Source organism: Ceratotherium simum, chromosome 3 (genome assembly GCF_057802395.1).
Source record: "Ceratotherium simum simum isolate JZ-2026a chromosome 3, ASM5780239v1, whole genome shotgun sequence".
Classification (NCBI taxonomy): domain Eukaryota; kingdom Metazoa; phylum Chordata; class Mammalia; order Perissodactyla; family Rhinocerotidae; genus Ceratotherium; species Ceratotherium simum.
The window spans coordinates 77,684,464-77,702,356 of record NC_141902.1 but is presented as its reverse complement, the minus strand read 5'-3'; the positions used below and the strand labels follow the sequence as shown (position 1 = coordinate 77,702,356).

General features: G+C 53.4%; 1 protein-coding gene across 1 annotated transcript in view; it reads left to right on the top strand.

The window, feature by feature from the left end:
- Window positions 1–13,897, top strand: part of KLF13 (KLF transcription factor 13) — a 51,358-nt gene extending 37,461 nt beyond the window's left edge. Inside the window, exon 2 of the mRNA XM_004431872.3 lies at window positions 7,750–13,897. Coding sequence (XP_004431929.1) covers window positions 7,750–8,039 — 290 coding nt within the window. The 3' untranslated portion in view covers window positions 8,040–13,897. The remainder of the gene's footprint in view (window positions 1–7,749) is intronic.
- Window positions 13,898–17,893: the final 3,996 nt, after the last annotated feature.

Here is a 17,893-nt window from a genome sequence, read left to right as displayed (position 1 = left end):
ATGGTCCATTACCCCCACATCATTCTTCTTTTTCAGAGATTTTCTGGCTATTTCTATCTGTTTATTTTTCTGTGTGACTTTTAGGATCAAAATATCCTATTCCAAAATAAAGCAAAGCAACAATAAAAATGCCTACTTTAAAACTACACCCGCATCCATTGTAGAAATGTGGAGACACACACATCTGTGGAAGGCAGATTTTCCTGTTTAAACTGTGCTCCCGAGGCTGTGTGTAGCACTCTTCAGCCAGGCACCACCTCCCTTTATGTCCAGCCAGCTCTGGCATGTGCAAGAGTGTAAAGGAGCGTGTGATTAGCAATACTCATGCACCACAACAGCAGCACTAGACCAAAGCGCGCTGGGCCAGGGCCAGGGCCCGCACTGCCTGGCGTGGGGCTTAAACATGCAGCCAACAGTTTGCCACCGGCTTACTCAGGCACACGCTGCCCAGGAGCCCCACCGGTGATAACAGCGTATCTCGAACAAGCATTTGTGTGCTCCCACTTAACCCTCACAGTGACTGTGAGATGAGGCCATCAACAAATGAGTAGGAGTGTCATGGTGGGGTGGGGCAGGCGCTGACCACTGCAGGGGCTGCTTCCATGCAGAAAGCACCTCCCCTGCTGCAGGCCGAGTCCTAGGCTGGGAAGGGTCCCCGCTGAGTGGCAGCTCTCTCTCCAGTGCCTCACCTCCCTCACCTGTATGATGGTGGGAAAGAGCTTCCAACCTGGACTTCCCAGGAGACAGGGCAACTGTGTGTCAGCTCTCTGTGGGTCTGTAAACCACCAGCATTTTAAGTGACCAGTAGAACAGCCCAATGGCCTCCTAAAGAAAGTAGGAAAGTCCACTCCCCACCACAGAGGACAGGCCTTTCTGCTGACCCCAAGGCTGCTGTGGGCCTGGGTTTCCTTGGAGGCTGGCAGTGGATGGGCCCCGGTGGTTGGCTGTCTGCCGAGCTGCCCCAGAGCGGGAGAGTGAGTGAGACTCCTTGGGGTGAAGAACATGGCAATCTTGAGGTTGGGAGCTGGAAGTGGCCCCATGCCACTGGCCACAGATCAGAGCTATCTATTGATGAATGACAGCCCACTTGCTAGTGGTGAATAGCTGGGGACTGGGGACTGGGCCCTGGGGCCCAGGAGCAGCTGTTTCTCTGTGGAGGCTTCTCCCTGAGTCTCCCTCTGACTCTGCCCCTGCCCCTCACTGTCACCCCCCAGACACACACCCACGTGAATTCCTTGTGCACACTGAGGTCTGCTCTTGTGATCTTGGGCACCTCTGTTAAGTTGATGGATTCATATGCCTTTCTCTCTAGGGGCACCTTGTCAGAGATGCATCTCTGCCCTTGTCCCTTCCACAGAGGGGAGCTTAGCCGGGCTTTCCAGAGCCCTGGCTGGTGCAGCCAGCCTGAGCTGAAAAGACCCAGCAGGAGGCCCCAGGGCAGGGGGCAGCTGGGGACAAGCAGTCACTGCCCACAGGCAGAAAAGGCCCTGGTCTGCAGATGCTGCTCTGGTCCAGGCTCAGTGCAAGGCACTGGGGAGACAGGGAAAAGTGCCCCCGCAGACTGCCCACAAGAGGCTCACAGAAAAGAACCACGGTGGCGGTTTGTGCAGGTGCTGTAGGGGCCAGGAGGGTCCCACTCACCTTGTGGGGGCTGGCAGTTTGGCCAAGGCAGGATGGAGCCAGCGAGATAATTGGGAGCACGCCCTGTGGACAGGAGGGCAGAGCGGGAGGGAGTCTCACCTCCGCCCAAGACGGAGCTGGAACATGCGCACTCCTGAGCCCCGCAGCACCTGCAGTTTCGCGGCGCCAGGGGGACAGGGGCAGGGCCCGGTGGGCGCTGAGGCGGGCGCTCGGCGGAAAGAGAGCCTCTGCGCTCCGCACCCGGCCTCTCGCGGCTTCTCAGAGGGAACACGCCGTCCTGCCCGGCCTGCGGCTTGGGCAAGAGCAGCGTGTGGGACGCCGTGTTCCCTGATAAGATGAGGCAATCGCTCTCGGCCGCCTCGCTGCGGCGCCAGGGAACATTTATGTAACCCGCGCCCCGCAAGCCCTCAGCCCTGGCGCCCCCGCCGCCCGGCTACCCCCTCACAGCGCGCCCACGCCCCTAACCACCTCCCCTCACTGCACGCCCCGCCCCGTACCCCCGACCGCCTCCCCTCACTGTGTGCACCCCTCCCTACACGGAACCACCTCCCCTCCTTGTGGGCCTCCCGCCCCATACCCCAACCACCTGCCCTCGCTGCAGGCCCCGCCCCTACCCCCAAACACCTCCCTCCCTGCACACCCCTGTCCGGGTACCCTGAACCACCTCCCTTCACTGCGTGCCCCTGCCCTGTAGCCCCCATCCACCTCCCCTCACTTTGTCCACCAGTTACCCCTGAAGCCTTCAGCCCAGCACCGGCAGCGACCCCCCGGGCCCCGTGCAGGGCCTGGCCCCTTCCCAAGCCCCCACAGTGACCCGGGCCCTCCCCCAACCTCCCCCCTTCCTGTGCACCCAGCACCCCACAAGACCTGACCTCAGCCCCCTTCCTCCCACCCTGCCTCCCAGTCACAAGGGCCTCTCACCATCCTGTCCCCCCTTTCCAGCACACACCCAGCCACAGCCCCCTGCAGCCCTCCCTTCTGAAAGTGGAGGCAGCCCCACCAGAGTAGGCCCATCCCAGGCTTAGGCTTCAGAATGCTGTAGGAGGGCTGAGCTCCCTTTAGGGTTCTGGAAACTGGAATCAGGTTTCCCTTCCTGAGAGGGCCAGTGCCACTGCTGAGCTGGACTGAGCACTCTCCTTGTGGCCGCCCTGTGGTACTATTGCTGTCTCCTTGTCACATGCCCAGGAGGAGGCAGATGCAGAATTTGAGCCCAGTGAGAAAGAAACTCAAGTTTGTTTAGTCCAGTGGGCTGACTCCCTGTGGGGCCCAGACCTGCTGGCTCCCCACCCTACTCTGGGTGCACACCCCATGTACTCCCTCAGCCCCACACCACCCTGGGGTCAGTCCCTAGAAGAGCAGTTTTCAAAGTGAGGCCCAGGGACATCTGAGACCCTTCCAGGGATCCATGAAGTTAAAACTATTTTCATAATAATAACATTGTTTGTCCTTCATTCTCCCAAAGAGCCCAAAGGAACATTCCAGAGGCTACATGATGTGTGATGACATCATCTCTGACAGCTACTGGGATGTGTGCTTGAGTTTCAGTTGTCTTCTAATTTCTAATAGAAATATCAATGGGCATAACCCACATAAACAAAAGGTCTTTGGAGTCCTCACTACAAGCATGAGAAGTGCTGTCCTGGAGGACTCTTGCCCCCACCCATTCTCCATTCTCCTGGCTGCTCCTTGTCAGCCTCCTGGGTGCCGCGTGAATGTCACCACCCAGAGGCCAGCCCAGCCAGACCCTGGTGCTGCTGTTTGCCAGCATGAATCATAACTTCTGTTATTTTATCCGTCTGTTTGTGGACCAGTTTACTGGCCGTCTCCCCTCCTGGAACCGGCTGACAGAGATAGAGAGAATGGGGCGGGGAGGACTCTGTCTGTCGGCATCACAACCATGTCCCCAGGGCCAGGCATCGGGTTTGTGCTCAATAAAAGTGTCAAGCTGCTGACGCCCAGACAGGCCAAGAGCTGTGTGCTGGCTGAGTGGTGATGCTAGGCTTTCCCCAGCCACTCGAGGCTGCCGGGCACCAGCATCCCATCCCATTCATGTTGCAGTTCTCTGTGGACCCGACATCATGTAGCCCATCTGTAATTATACCCTCCTCATGTATCTCTCAGTGTTGCAAGCCCCCAATGAGGGCCCAGGGCTTATTAACAAGCAAGGGTGAGTTTGAATTTGGGTTGTTTCTTTTTCTCCCTCACACACCCAAATCTAAAAGACCTAGTTGAGAAGAATAATGGATCAGAGCAACAATAATAGCTAACATTTCAGGAGTAAGCATTTGGCCTGTGCCAGGCACAGGTTGTGTGTGACCCCATGGAATCACCCTGTGGACCCCACTATGAGCATGGGACAATGTGTTCGTTTCCAGTGGCTGCCGTAACAAATGACCACAAACTAGGTGGCTTAAAACAACAGAAATGTACTCTCTCACTGTTTTGGAGGGCAGAAGGCTGAAATCAAGGTGTTGGCAGTTCCTTCTAGAGCTTCTGAGGGAGAGTCCATTTAATGCTTCTCTCCAAGCTTCTGGTGACTGCCTGCAATGGTTAGAGTTCCTTGGCTTGTAGACACACCACTCCAGTCTCTTCCTCTGTTGTCATGTGGCCTTCTTTTCTCTGTGTCCTTTCCCCTTCTCTTCTAAGGAACATTTGTTATCTCATGTCAAGATCCTTACCTTAATTATATCTGCAAAGACCCTTTTTCCAAATGAGGTCACATTCACAGGTTTCAGGGATCAGGACTTGGACATATCTTTTGAGAGGCCTCTGTTTACCCCATTATGGGCAATGAGGCTCTTGTCTGAGGCCACCGCTTCAATACACCGTGGAGACTGGATCTGAGCCTCATCCGTCGGACTTGATGCACCAGGTTCTTTAGTTCAGCACCTGGTCACACAAAATGATACCATTCTATTTAATGCTGGACCTTTCCAAGCATTTAATGACAAACATGGGTGTGAATATCCTAGAGCAGAATTATCGTGCTGTGTTTCTCAAACTTTTTTATTGACAAGACTTTTTTCCCCTGGAACTGATTAACGATTTATTCAATTATAACATTTCTTTGAATATGGTTTGGGAAATGTTGGGCTAGATATTTAAAGAATTATATTTAAACATTTCTTTGTATTGTTATCAAAGAAATAAATGCATATGAGTTTTTAAAAAGACACATAACACGGAAGAGCTTACAACAAAAAAAATCCTCTTCCCAATCCAACCTCACTCCCCAGAGACCAACACTGTTTTGATTTTAGTTGTCTTGGTGGTTACTGCCGTAAATAAACTATATGATTTTATTGTTCTTTCTTGATTTATCAAATTAGATACTATCTGTTAAATCCCTGCCATGAAATTTAAGGATTTATCTCATTCCTATCCCTCCCCTAACCTCCTCCTGAATTGATGGATATATTATTATTTTAATTTTTTTGTTGTTGATTATCCTTATAACTTTAATCTCATTTAGAGATTTTCTTTGTATATGTGTGTGTTCCTTGCTCTTAAATCCATGTTCTCTACTGGGTCCGTGAGTCAGTTGTATGGGCTTTGTCTATAAGATTGATTCTAAACACTGACAGCTAGTGCTAGGGTTCACATGATCATGACTGTGTTAAGATTGCTTCCCTACGTGAGGGCCCGTGCTAGGATTACATTCCCTTCTGCTGCCTCATGGGGTTGTCATGAAGCGTAAATAATATAACGTAGAAAAAGCCTCTACAACAGTGGTTGGCTCAGAGCTCTTCCCTGATTGCTGATAATCATGTGGCATTTTAGTTTGCTTCTAATTTAGATCACAGTTTTCTTGCATGTCTTCTATTTTTCCTGGAGTTTCTAATTGCCTCACTTTTTTCTTTTAACCAAAGAATAGTATGTGCCTTCACTGTGTCCTGAAGTGTATTCAGCCTCTTGATCATACTCTCTCATGCACAGAACTCTCTTTCTTGGAATTATCCCTCCCTGAGTCCTGGCCCTCTGCTCCCATGGTCCCCCAGCTCTCTGCCTCACTCTTGTCCTGAGACGCCCGTTCATTGTTAACTCACTTCCCTGACTTTGTTTTTTCTTGTTTTTGCTGGAGTGTGAGAGGTAAACTTGGAAAGCCCTGTTTCTCTGTTGTCTAGCATCCAGTGTGACTTATAAGTCTGGTGTCTGTCCCAGCCTTGTTCCCTCACAGATGACATGGTGTTTGTTTCTCCTCTCTGTCTCTGTTAAGTTTTGTGATCTCTTTTTACCCAGTGTTCTGACATTGCAGAAATTCTTGGAGCAGGAGCCTTTACTCACTACCCTGCCTCCCTCTGGGCCAACCCTTCCCATAGTAGTCTCCTGTCTCCTCCTTCTTCATTTTTCACTCTGTCAGATACTGTTCTATTGTTTCTTTGGTAATTTCCTCTCCTCTATTTTTTGTGCTTTTACTCAGTGCCTTCTGTTAGATGTTGCGCCCGCAGGACTGATTCCCTGTGACTCTGAACTTTTAGCTCATACTGTTTGTAACTATCAGATAGGTTTTAGAAATGATGGTTTGCTGTCCTATTTGATTTCAATTCGCACCCCCCATACCATTCCCCCTAAAACATAAAATCAATAAGGAGAGCAAATACAGCCACACACAGTCCTCAACTTCAGGATTACTAGGAGACAGAGAACACTGTGACATTCACATATTTTCTAGAGTTTTTTTTTTTCTTTTCTCTTTTTCTGGCTTATTTCCTTGAGTATATTCCCAGCTTTTCTATGGAATTTTTGTTTGCGCAATAATACTCTCAATTTTTAAACATTATTTTTTGTTCTCTGAACTTTCTTTCTATGGTATCCTGTTTGCTTTATGCATAATATTTTGTCTGAAATATCTCTGAGAATACTAATGAGAATTTTTAGGTTAACATTCTCTTCTGTTTCCTGGCTCTGCTCTTTTTCCTCTGGAGTCAGTGGTTTTGTTGCTCTTGGCCTTTCCCTTTCATGCCACTGGTTTTCCTGGGCCATCTGGCCTTCCCTGGGTGTCTGTTTATATTTAAAGTTGATGGGCTCATTTGGAGTGGGTGGTGTGGATGTCCTCTGCTGGCCACAGGTGGGCCAGCTTCAAGGACTGCCTCTCTGCTTTAGGGCTTGAGTAGGGGAGGGAAAGAGAGAGACAGGGCAAGAAGGGTGGCCGTGCGGCCACACGCAGTGCCAGAAGAGCAGCATTCTGGGGTGCCAGAACCCCCTGCAAATGTTTCTCCTTGAGCAGTGGGTGTCGTTTTCTGTGGTTCAGTTTCCTGGGTAAATGCTGGCCTGTCCCTTGCTCTGAGCAGGGTCCTTACTGTAGCTGACCTTCATTACCTCCCTCTCACGGGGTGTTCTGGGAAGCCACCCTTGTCTGTCACCGTGCTTGGGTCTTCAGGAGTCTGGTGCAGTCTCCTGCTCAGCTGGCTGTCACCTGTTGGCCACGTTGGAACTTCTCTGTGAGAAGGAGTAGCAGACTCTAGATGGAGGCTGCCGGGGTGAGAGAGACATCTTGGTCATAGACTCTGAGGCCCTGGAAATTGCCTGGTCTGACCCCCTCATGTTACAGATGGAGACTGAGGAGGGTCAGAAAGGTGGCTGAGCACTCTGGTTGGGGAACTGTCTCAGGGCCCTGCAGGGGTGCGGAGCTCTGGAGTGTGGCTCCCTTGGGGCTGGCATATGAGGCGGCTGGACTCGCACAGACATGCGAGCCCTCTCTGGGCCCTGGACCCTTTTCTCCTGGCTCCCAGTCTTCGAGCCTGAGGACAGGTGTCTGCTCCTCACAGCCCAGGGACAGCTGGCCCTGCAGGAGCTGTTGGGTGGCACACTCTGCTGTGTACTTAGGGGGGCCACTGCCAGGGGCCACGGGCCCTGATGCCACAGCACCTGAGCTGCTGCGATTTCATCCTGGGAGATGTCTGCTTACATCCCAGGGTGCAGGTGGGAGGGCACTGGCACACGCCCTTTTGCCCTGATGGATTTGTCGTAGAGGCTGGTGGCGAAGGGCGCGGAACAGGGGGATGCACCGAGGGGTGGGCGCGGCAGGGCTGAGGAGGAGCAGGTTTGGGGACAGGGGAGAGGCTGTGGGCTGCCCTGAGACTAACGCTCCGCCCATGTCGCCCGCAGGTGAGAGGCCATTTGCCTGCAGCTGGCAGGACTGCAACAAGAAGTTCGCGCGCTCTGACGAGCTGGCGCGGCACTACCGCACGCACACGGGCGAGAAGAAGTTCAGCTGCCCCATCTGCGAGAAGCGCTTCATGCGCAGCGACCACCTGACGAAGCACGCGCGCCGCCACGCCAACTTCCACCCGGGCATGCTGCAGCGGCGCGGCGGGGGCTCGCGGACCGGCTCGCTCAGCGACTACAGCCGTTCTGACGCCAGCAGCCCCACCATCAGCCCGGCCAGCTCGCCCTGAGCGCCCGCCGGCGTCTCCGCAGTAGCACAGCCCCCGCCCGCCTCCCCGCAGCCGGCCCCTGCCCCGTCCCCGGGCCGGCCGGACCCTCCCTACGACAGCCATGAGCAGATGCTCTCACTCCCTCTGTGATCCCGTGTCTTGTCCTTTTGTAATAAGAAAGAAGAGAGAACTTTATGAAGTCAACAAAAAACAATTTTCTTCACCTCAGGTGTTAATTTGTAAAAAAACAACAAAAAAATTTCAAAAAACACCATCCACAGATTGCACAATAGACATGCCCACGAAGGTGAGATTCCGCGGAGTTGAACCCCCTTTCTCAGGGATGGACATGTTCCACGAGGTCAGTGAGGACCCCCTTCCTGCCGCCTTACTCTGTACATAGATTTGCACTCTGGAGGTTTCTGTTAGGTTCGAGAACACACTGGAACACAGCGGGTGGAGCAGTGCCAGCGCAGCTCAGCGCCGGGCCTGTGGGTCAGCCCCTCGTCAGTTGGGAGCTGACATGTCACTGACATTTGTGCTTCCAGGGCAGGTTCCTAAGCAGGGGCCCCGAGGCGCCCTTGTCCTGTCCGCCCGCCCAGCCTGCAGCCCCTGCCTCGCCGCCCTGCCGGGCCGAGGACGCCGGCGTTCAGGGGGCTGCCTTAAGCCATGCCAGGCAAAGGGGCGCTCTACCCGGGGAGACAGCAGAAGGGCCTGTCTCCCTGCCTCCAGGAGCCTCTCCTGGGCTTCCTGGAGCCCCGGGAGCAGAGGGGCAGGCCCTGGTTGGGAGAGCACTGTGCAGCCACATCCCATGTGACAGGGCCCTGGCCACACCTGCCTGGTCCTCGACCTGCCTGAGGTCCGTGCCCCGAACAGGGACACCGCTATCTTGTGTCCCTGCAGAAGGCACATGGGACCTGTCACTATTACACCATGGTCTCTGACTGGAAAATAGAGCCTGGGAAATCGGGTCTTCTGCAAAGATGTCCACAGGTGTTGCTGGTGCATCCAGTCCCCAAGTTCTCCTAGCCGGCCCTGCCCTCAAGACCCCTCTGTTTGAAGCAGTGAGGGGGATTGGGGGCCGCCTTGCCAGAGGTTCTGTGTGTGGGGCTGTGCTATGGCTACACTCGGTGCTTCGCAGAGACTGTTCTGTAGCGAGAGAGTGGAGCATTGTGACTTGGAACTTTCTGGAGTGGCGAAGCACACAGTATGGGAAACGCTTTCGGAGAATGTGCATTCTGCATCCTCCCCAGGGAACACGAGGCAGCGAGTTGTGGGAAACGCTGTTCTCAGACCCACCGTGTGCCCAGCTCAGAATTAGCGAACCTCCAGCTTCTCTCGAGCTTTGCGCCCCCAACTCCTCCCTCTCCCTCCTGTTTCTCCCCTCCTGCTCTGGAGGCCCCAGCCCACACCCTGCCTGCACCGTGTTAGGGCTGCAGTGCCCCACCACCAGCCCACTCCTGCTAGGAGAGAAGGAGGAGAGAGCTGGGCAGCTTCTCCCAGAGCAGTTTCTCCTGGAGCCCCAGCCTGGGCTGGGTTGGGGTTCGAGCCCTGGCGGGTTGGTCAGACCGGGCTGCAGCGCGTTCCTCTGCAGACAGCTGGAGCATCCATCCCAGTGCCGCTGCCCAGGCACTGCCCTTCCCTTCCTCCCAAGAGTTAGGGCCTGTAAATACAGCTCCCAGGACAGTGTGTGTGTGTATGTGTGTGTGTGTGTATGTGTGTGTTGGGGTGGGGGTGTGAGTTTGGGGCGAATGTGGGGTATCTTTCAGAGACCTCTGCTCATTTTGATGAGGAGGAACGACCCTTGGGACCTCAGAGGGCTATAGATGAGCTTCCTGGGCCCAGAGTGCCTTGGTTGTGGCCATCCTGCTTCCACTCCCACTTTCCCACAGCGTGGGATGCAGCACAGAGAAACCCCAGAGACCCAAGTGTGGCTGGTGCCCCCAGCCCCTGGCTGCTGCTTTGGGCCAACTCCAGAGTGGACAGGTACCCTCTGTCCACAGCTACCATGAAGGTGGCAGTCTGCCATCTGCAACACTCTGGGTGCCCACTTCTAACTCTACTGTGTGACAGCTGGAATTGGCCAGTGGTGTGCTGGTGGCCTCTGAGTAGCATGCTAGGTACCAAGTTGGGCAGTAGCATTGTTGTTGCTGTGGGTGGGAGATGGGCGGGAACAATGGGGTGGGGACCAGTGGGGGGGTGGCCCCTCCCTGGTCAGGTGCAGAGCTGGCTGCCGTGGCCGCCACGCTCCATTTGGGCTGCGTGACAGCCCTGCTTGCATTTGTTCTGGGAGAGAGAGCGGAGTATGCTGTGGAGACCTGGACAGAAGAGCGCCCTGAGTGCTTGGGGTGGAAGAACTTCATGCCCAGTTCCAAAGTAAGGCCCAGAAGGGCCCTCAGAGGCCCCTCCCAAAGTCGTTTCTGTGTGAGGCAGAGAAAGCCACACTCTGAATACATTTCATGTCTCAGGAACTCACATTCCAGGTTCAGGAATTTTATTCCAAAGTCCTTTGGTGCGCTCACTGTCCACGGGTCCCCGAAGGCAGGGAGAGGGAGCTGCGTGTCTCTCGGAGGCCGCGCAGTGCTGTCCCTGGAGGAGCCAGGGTCTCCTTGTGATGTGCCCATGGCATCTTGGAAGGAGGGGTTCTAACCCCACATCTATCTGCACATAGGAAGGGGAAAAGGACTCTAAACCCAGTGGTCTTGGAATAAAAGAAGAGCCGGTTTGTTTTAGAGGCGGGGTGGGGGGTGGGGGAGGGAAAACGGGCGTTTGCTGTTTCCAAAGAGAGCACTTAATTTAATTTTTCTTCTCAATGACCCAGGGCTGTTCCGTCTGATAGATGGAAGGGTAACATTGCCTTAAAACAGAAATATGCAGGCATTGGCTATTTTTGGCAAATGAGCGTGTCTTCATTCCCAAAGTGGTTCTTGTCTAATGGTAGGGTGCGGCCCTTCTGCCTGAGCCCTGGCCTGGGAGGTGGGACACTGTTCTTCTGACTTAGGGCACCTGGAGGGAATTGCTGCCTGGACTTCTGGGCACTCGGCCTGGGGCTCAGGCAGCAGACCATCAGGACCCACCTGGGGCTAAAATTCATCTCACTTGAAGGGCGGGAAAAATCTTTGACTCTCAGGCTAGGTTCAAATGGGTTCTCACTAGCACCTCATCATCACGAAATGTGGGGTGCACGTGGAAGAGGGTGGTGGGCCTTGTAAAGATGCCCTCGCTCAAGCCCCACTGAAAGCAGTTACATGGGAGCCCCCTCCTGAAACAGCCTGCATTTTCTTCTAAGATGTAGAATGTCTTCCCAGCCTGGGTCTGTTTCAGGGTCTTTCATTTTTCTGGGTTATGGCCATGCTTGCTGGCTTCAGTGTGTTGAGGAACCCATAGGACTCCTAGAAATCATAGTGAAAACTCAAACCTTTATCTGTGGCAGACATCAGTTCTCGCGGGCCAAGGGGCAGAGATCTCACAGCAAAGGTTGCCTGAGTAAAGGGAGAGTTCCCCTCCAACAAGGCCTAAAACTAACCCTAGACTCAACCATCAGGGGGCTGGTGTTCAGCTCACATCCCAAACAAGAAATCCCCTCTTTGTATTCAGTTATATTAGGGGAAGAGTTGTCAGCTCCCCATATGCCTACCGAATCTTACAGCCATCCAGAAAGACAAATGGACACAGTCCCTTCCACAGAGGGCCCTGGGGTCCTCTCCTGTCAGGTGCTACGTAGGAACAGGCAGTGATGCCCTTGATGGGAACGTGGTCCTGGAGGTACCCTACCTGCATCCCGCACCCCCACCCCCAGCACTCGAGGTTCAGGACACACACCTCCTTTATTCTGAGGCCATGCATCCGGGCAGGTGCAGGATTCGCCACGGTGCAGCCTCCAGGTGCAAACATCAGCGGCACTGAGGTCCCAAGACCTCACTGTGCCCTGGATCACAGCTCAGACCAGTGAAGGGTGATTCAGGGGTGGGGCAAACAGGCCACAGGCGGCCCCCAGCCCATTTGTTGGGACATGCAGAGAGGGCTGGTGGCTTTCTGTGGTTCCAAGTGAAGTGTGGCAGAACTGGGGTCTCCATTCAGGTCTTCTGCCACCCAGCCCAGAGTCTCCAGAAGACGCAGCCACCTTTCTTGCCAGAAGCACCTTTCTTAAGGTGCTAAGGTGGACTGCATGCTGTCATGGCACTCCCCAGGGACTTCATCCTTGGTCTCAGCGAGCAGGAGTGCTGCCTAACAGGAAAACATGATCTGAGCAATAGCATCCCCTCATTCTCAACTCCTGGTTCTGGCTGTGTTTACAAGGCTACATGATTATTTTGACTTCTGACAGGTATTACTGATTTTTTTTTCTTTTTTAGCGCATTTTTAAAAGGTCATTCAGTCAAAGGCACAGTGCTAGAAGGTAAAGGTCTGATGTACTGGTCATCGCAAGCAGTAAGAAATGCTCTTATGTCACCCACATGTTTTGCCATCCAAAGATTCCATATGCAATTATGGTGACCATGTTTTTCAAAGCTAAAATCGAGGATGTGGGCTGATGCTTTTTGAATTCAGAAACACCTTAGAAGGAGCCAGGTCCCATGACTGATTTTCCTGATTCTGAGGCTAGGTTTCAAAAGTTTGTCCTAGACACATTCCAGAGAATTTTGTACCAGAATTTGAATGCCCAATCCAGCTTACTACTCATAAATGACTGAACATCATTTAGGGAGAGGCCCTTTCCCTACCCACTGTTCCATCCCTCATTGGTTAGGAGAGTTGGATTTGGTGGGTGATGTGAGCCCCCGGTCCACGAGGGCGGAGGGGCACACTTGGTTTCTACTGACCACTCTTGAGATGTCAGACCTGCAGTGCAGCCACCTGGCCCTGCCCAGCCTCTCCCCTTCTCGTGCAGCTTTAAAACCTTACTACTATTATTTAAAAATGAACAGGATGGGAGAGAAGTAGCATCCCCTGCCCCACACATCATACGTTCCCTGTGGGGGACACAGGAAGCATGGGGTGGACCACACCATCGGCTTTCTCCCAGGGCTCAGGGATGTGATCCTAGTGACCTGTAGACAGATTGCTGCACACGCTCATTTGGAAAGCAAGTATGTGAGCTGAGTGCCTGCAAGGTGATCACAGGTCTGGTTGAAGCCTGTCCCTCTCACTCAGAGCACGGGTGGCTCCCTCCCCAGCCTGCCCTCCATGTGGAGCGAGGGGGCCACCTCCCAGTGTGGCTCAGACACCGCTGGCAGGGGCATCCATTTCTGGGTCAGGGTGCCTGTGTGGGTGGGAGATGTCACTCCATTGGCCTTACCCTGAAGGGTCCCCGTGTGCTGAGGACCCCAAGGACTTGAAGGCCATGGCTGGAGGCTCTCCCGAGCAGCTATGCATTGTCAGGTGTGGGGCTTGTTGTGGCTCCCACGTGACCAGGAATTGCTTGTGTGGGTGTGTTGGGTGCATGCACTGGGGCCTCAGTCACCCCCAGACCCTCGCAAATGACCCCTCCCCATCCAAAGCCATTGATGGAGCTTCTCTGGAATCATTTGCCAAAATCCCAAGGCAGAATCCGAGGGTCCAAGACCATTTCCATAGAGCACACACTTTTCCTTTTCCATAGGAACTTTTTTTTTTAACCAGCACCACACCATGCTTCCGAAAGCTGCATTTCATCTTTCCTGGATCACTACAGTGAAGTATTACAGTTGTACAGTTCCCAATCTGGCCTTGGCTTGCTCAGATAAAACTTTGTATGTATTTTGTATGGCATAGATTCTATATTGTAATGATGTCCTATGCAAAAAGAAAAAAATTAACTAAATTGTAAATTTTATTGTTTTAACGTGTATGCATGTTTAGTGACGTTTACATTTTGAAATAAAATTTATGATTCATTATTTTATTTGTCAAGCTGGTTCTTTTGAAGGGCATGCCTCGGGGAGGCTCTGGGAAGAGAGGGGAACCGAAATGGGCAGACTCAAGCAGTTGTATGTAATTGGCTGAGGGGCAGAAACCAACCTGGAACTTTGCAGGCCCCACAGAGGAAAGATGGGTTTGCAGAAGAGCCCTTTGTAGAGAGTGAGTGCCCTTCTAGCTGTCCCCTCCTGCCTAGCTGGGCGTATTTCAGCTTATCACATTCCCAGCCCTCAGCCCCTACCCTCCCCCTCCCTCCCAAAAAAGCTCAGCCTCACAATTCCATCCCCAAGAGCACTAAGGAGGAAGGTGGATTCTCAAGGGGGTGCAATGGTAGGTTCCCGCCCAGGGTGCAGTGCTTGTTCTTAGGAACCCCCACAAACACCTGAGCTTCCTCTCCTCTGCAACTGTGACATCTCAACCCCAGTCAGCCTCAGATGTTCTGAAAGTTAGTGAGACCACACTGTCACTCAGCCAGACACCTGCTCCCCTCGCCCTTCTGCCCAAAGCCCAGAAAACGCCCTGTTTGCAGCCACTGAAGTCCCTGAGGTTGCTAGGGGAACTGACCCCAAAGCTTGCTGCCGCATGGGCCAGCCCGGCACTCCCAGGACAGCTCCGAGGGCCCTGGGGGTCTGGGGAGCAGAACGGTTTGTGTTGATACCAGAGCTCATTTAAGTCCCCTGTGATGATTAACCACCCCCGGCTGCCCCCAAAACAAGGCACGTCCACAACCGGCAGTGGAAAGGCTGCACCCGGCCGGAGGAGGTGGGGATGGGGCCCCGCCCCGTGACCTGTGCCTGCAGCGGCGTGAGGAAGGAAGATGCGGTGCCGCCCTCTAGGCGCAGCCCGCAGCCAAGTGCAGACCCAGGACTGGTCGGACTGACAAGATTCTTAGGTTATCACCCATTGTTTATAGGGTACATGAAAACCACGAAGAAATGTGAAATAGGAACAACAAGGTAAGGCACTGCAGGTGGTCAAAGATGACTTTTCCTAAAACGACATCTACACGGGCAGGCGTTTCCTGATAAAAGCTTGTTTGCTGTGTCATAGATGAGGAGGAGGGGGTGTGAAGTGAATGCACCTGAGCACATGCTGAAACCTCACGATAACCAGCACATGTTTTCAAACAAAAGTCTTAGTGCCCAGACATTTGGAGCTCAGTCTTGGTTGGAGTGTTTTCCCAGGACAGCCGTTGTTCTGCCTTCTCAGAAATGGTTCCTTCTTGCTCAGGAACTCCTCAGATAACGACAACAGCGGATGGATCCACTTCCATAAATAGTTGCGTGTTGAGAGCAGTCCGAACGCTTTAAAAATATTGACGGGAAAAAAACAGCAGTCGTCAGTTGTGATGTCACAAGAGGCTGTGGGCTCCTGCTGGGGTTCCTTTCCAAAAGCTGGGGGCCTGGCATTTGGGGAGCCCCCGTCTTGGGAAGCAGGGATCTCCTGAGACCTTGAGAGGCCCCCGGAGTGTAGAAGGAAGAGAATACTCAAGCAATAGGTTTTCCTGATGTTTAAAAAACAAACATCAGTGTGTGTGACACAAACACAGCACATAGGCGGTGTTGGGAGAGGGTCTGTGGAGACAGGACCTTGGGGCTGAGCAGTGACTTGGTGACACCGAGCAAGCCAGCGGGCAACCTCAGGACACTCATGAGCCCCACCCCCTGTGCGTTTTTGTCAGGACTTGGATTAAAAGATCCCATTTGTGGAGGTGAGGTGAAGTGCTGTGAGTGTGGGGAAGTTTGCACATAGGCAGGCATGTCGTAGTTAATGTACCGGTTAGCAGAGTGAGAATTAAAAAGGTCAGTGGGGGGCCGGCCCCGTGGCTTAGCGGTTAAATGTGCGCTCCGCTACTGGCAGCCCAGGTTCGGATCCTGGGCGTGCACCAACGCACTGCTTCTCTAGCCATGCTGAGGCCGTGTCCCACATACAGCAACTAGAAGGATGTGCAACTATGACATACAACTATCTACTGGGGCTTTGGGGAAAAAAAGGAGGAGGATTGGCAATAGATATTAGCTCAGAGCCAGTCTTTCTCAGCAAAAATAGAGGAGGATTAGCATGGATGTTAGCTCAGGGCTGATCGTCCTCACAAAAAAAAAAAAAAAAAAAAAGGTCAGTGGGGCAGCAGGATGACGGTAGGTCCCTGACCAAATCTGCCGAAACAAAGCATGTGGATACCGGCTGAGAGACCCATCTTACCGCATAGAATCTGGAGGAGACCCTGGCTGCGCCAACTTGGCCTGCAGCAGGTCTCCAGGGAACACAGGGCCTGGGAGTGAGCAGAGAGCTGTCTTCGAGCAGGTGAGGGGTTGGCAGCTGGTGGAGGGAGTGTCGTCCCAGAGGGCAGAGGCTGGCCAAGGCTCACAAAGTACAAGAATTTACCATTACTTGGCGCTGGCCTGCAGGCAGCGAGCACCCCAGTGCTGGAGGTATTCAAGCAGAGGCTGAAATGCTGCCTGCCAGGAATGCCACGCAGGGATTTGCCTTCTGCAAGGGAGCCTGGTTAGTATACAAAGGTAGGGCCACAGCATTTTCCAGGGGGACCAACTGGGGCATAATCATCAAGACTCCTCAAAACTATCTCCTTATGGCTCCATCAGGCACATTGGGATGTGGGCTGGCCTTGGGTGGGTTGGGCTTGACTGCAGAGGGCCTCAAATAACAGGTTAGACTGTGTAACTTATTCTGAGGACGTGGGTGGCTCAGTCCCCCCTGTCAGGCCTCATCAATCCCATGACAAAATTCCTGCCATTAGCACCACTCTTAAGGCCTTCCAAGTGGAAAGCAGTTTCACCCAGCGGCAGCACCCTGCTACTCCTGGCAGGGCTGCTGCCTCTGCTCTGACCTGACTCCACCATCACAGGTCAGAAACTCCACAGCAGTGGTACACAGGACGGGCTGCTTCTGACGGAGATGGTGCTGGAAGCATAGAGCCTGTGTTAGTTTCCTGTTGCTATAACAAATGACCACAAACATAGTGGTTTAAGGCCATGCACATTTATTCTCTTACACCGCTATATGTTAGAAGTCCGAAATGAGTCTTACATGGCTAAAATCAAGGTGTCAACAGAGCTGGTTCCTTCTGGAGTCTCCAGAGGAGAATCTGCTTCTTGCCCTTCCCACGTGGTAGAAGCTGCCTGTGTTCCTTGGCTCCTGGCTCCTTCCTCTGTCTTCAAATGCAGCAGATTCTCTCCTCTTTGACTTCCCGCCTCCTCTTCTTATAAGGGGCTTTGTGATTACATCAGGACCACTTGGATAATCCGGGGTACTCTCTCCACCTGTCCCTCATGTCCTTCCTGCACTCCCTGAGCTGTGGAGAGCAAAGCAGCAGCTCAGCCTGCAGCTGGAGAAATGCAGCATTGACCAACTCCTACGTGGCTGGGAGAACCCTGCAGTCCCCCTGCAAGGGCAGGATTAACGTGGTAAATGAGATTGGACTGAACTGCTTCCACCTGTATTTTGTGGTCCTTCAAAATATTTTCCTTCAGTTGTTAGGCTCTGGAAAGTAAAAATAACAACAAGGAAAATATTAGTCACTGCACTATAGTTCTAAAAAAGTGATTGGTCCTCTAAGAACCACAGCCCAGTTGACCCTCAGCTGCCTGCACTGCCCTCCCTCTCAGCGAGGTTGGGTCCTGGCACCAGACGCGACCAGGCCAGGCTTTCAGCTCGGAACATGCTGCCCTTGCAGCCATAGAGAGGGCATTCTCTGAGCCTCACCTCCTCATGGGGGAAACGGGCTTGGTTGGGATCTGTATAGGGTCACATGGAGGCATGAGATGTAAGGTGCCCTGTCCACTGGAATTGTGCCTGTGACCAAACCCTGGGCTCCTCAGGGCCAGCCTCCCCTCCACGGGCATCCTCCAGGACCACTCAGTCCCAGGCAGTTAGGGGGCTCACGCCTCCCCTTAGGGCCCTCCACGCAGCCAAGCGGATCCTTTTCCGCACGGAAGGCACCTATGCAGCCGTGACTG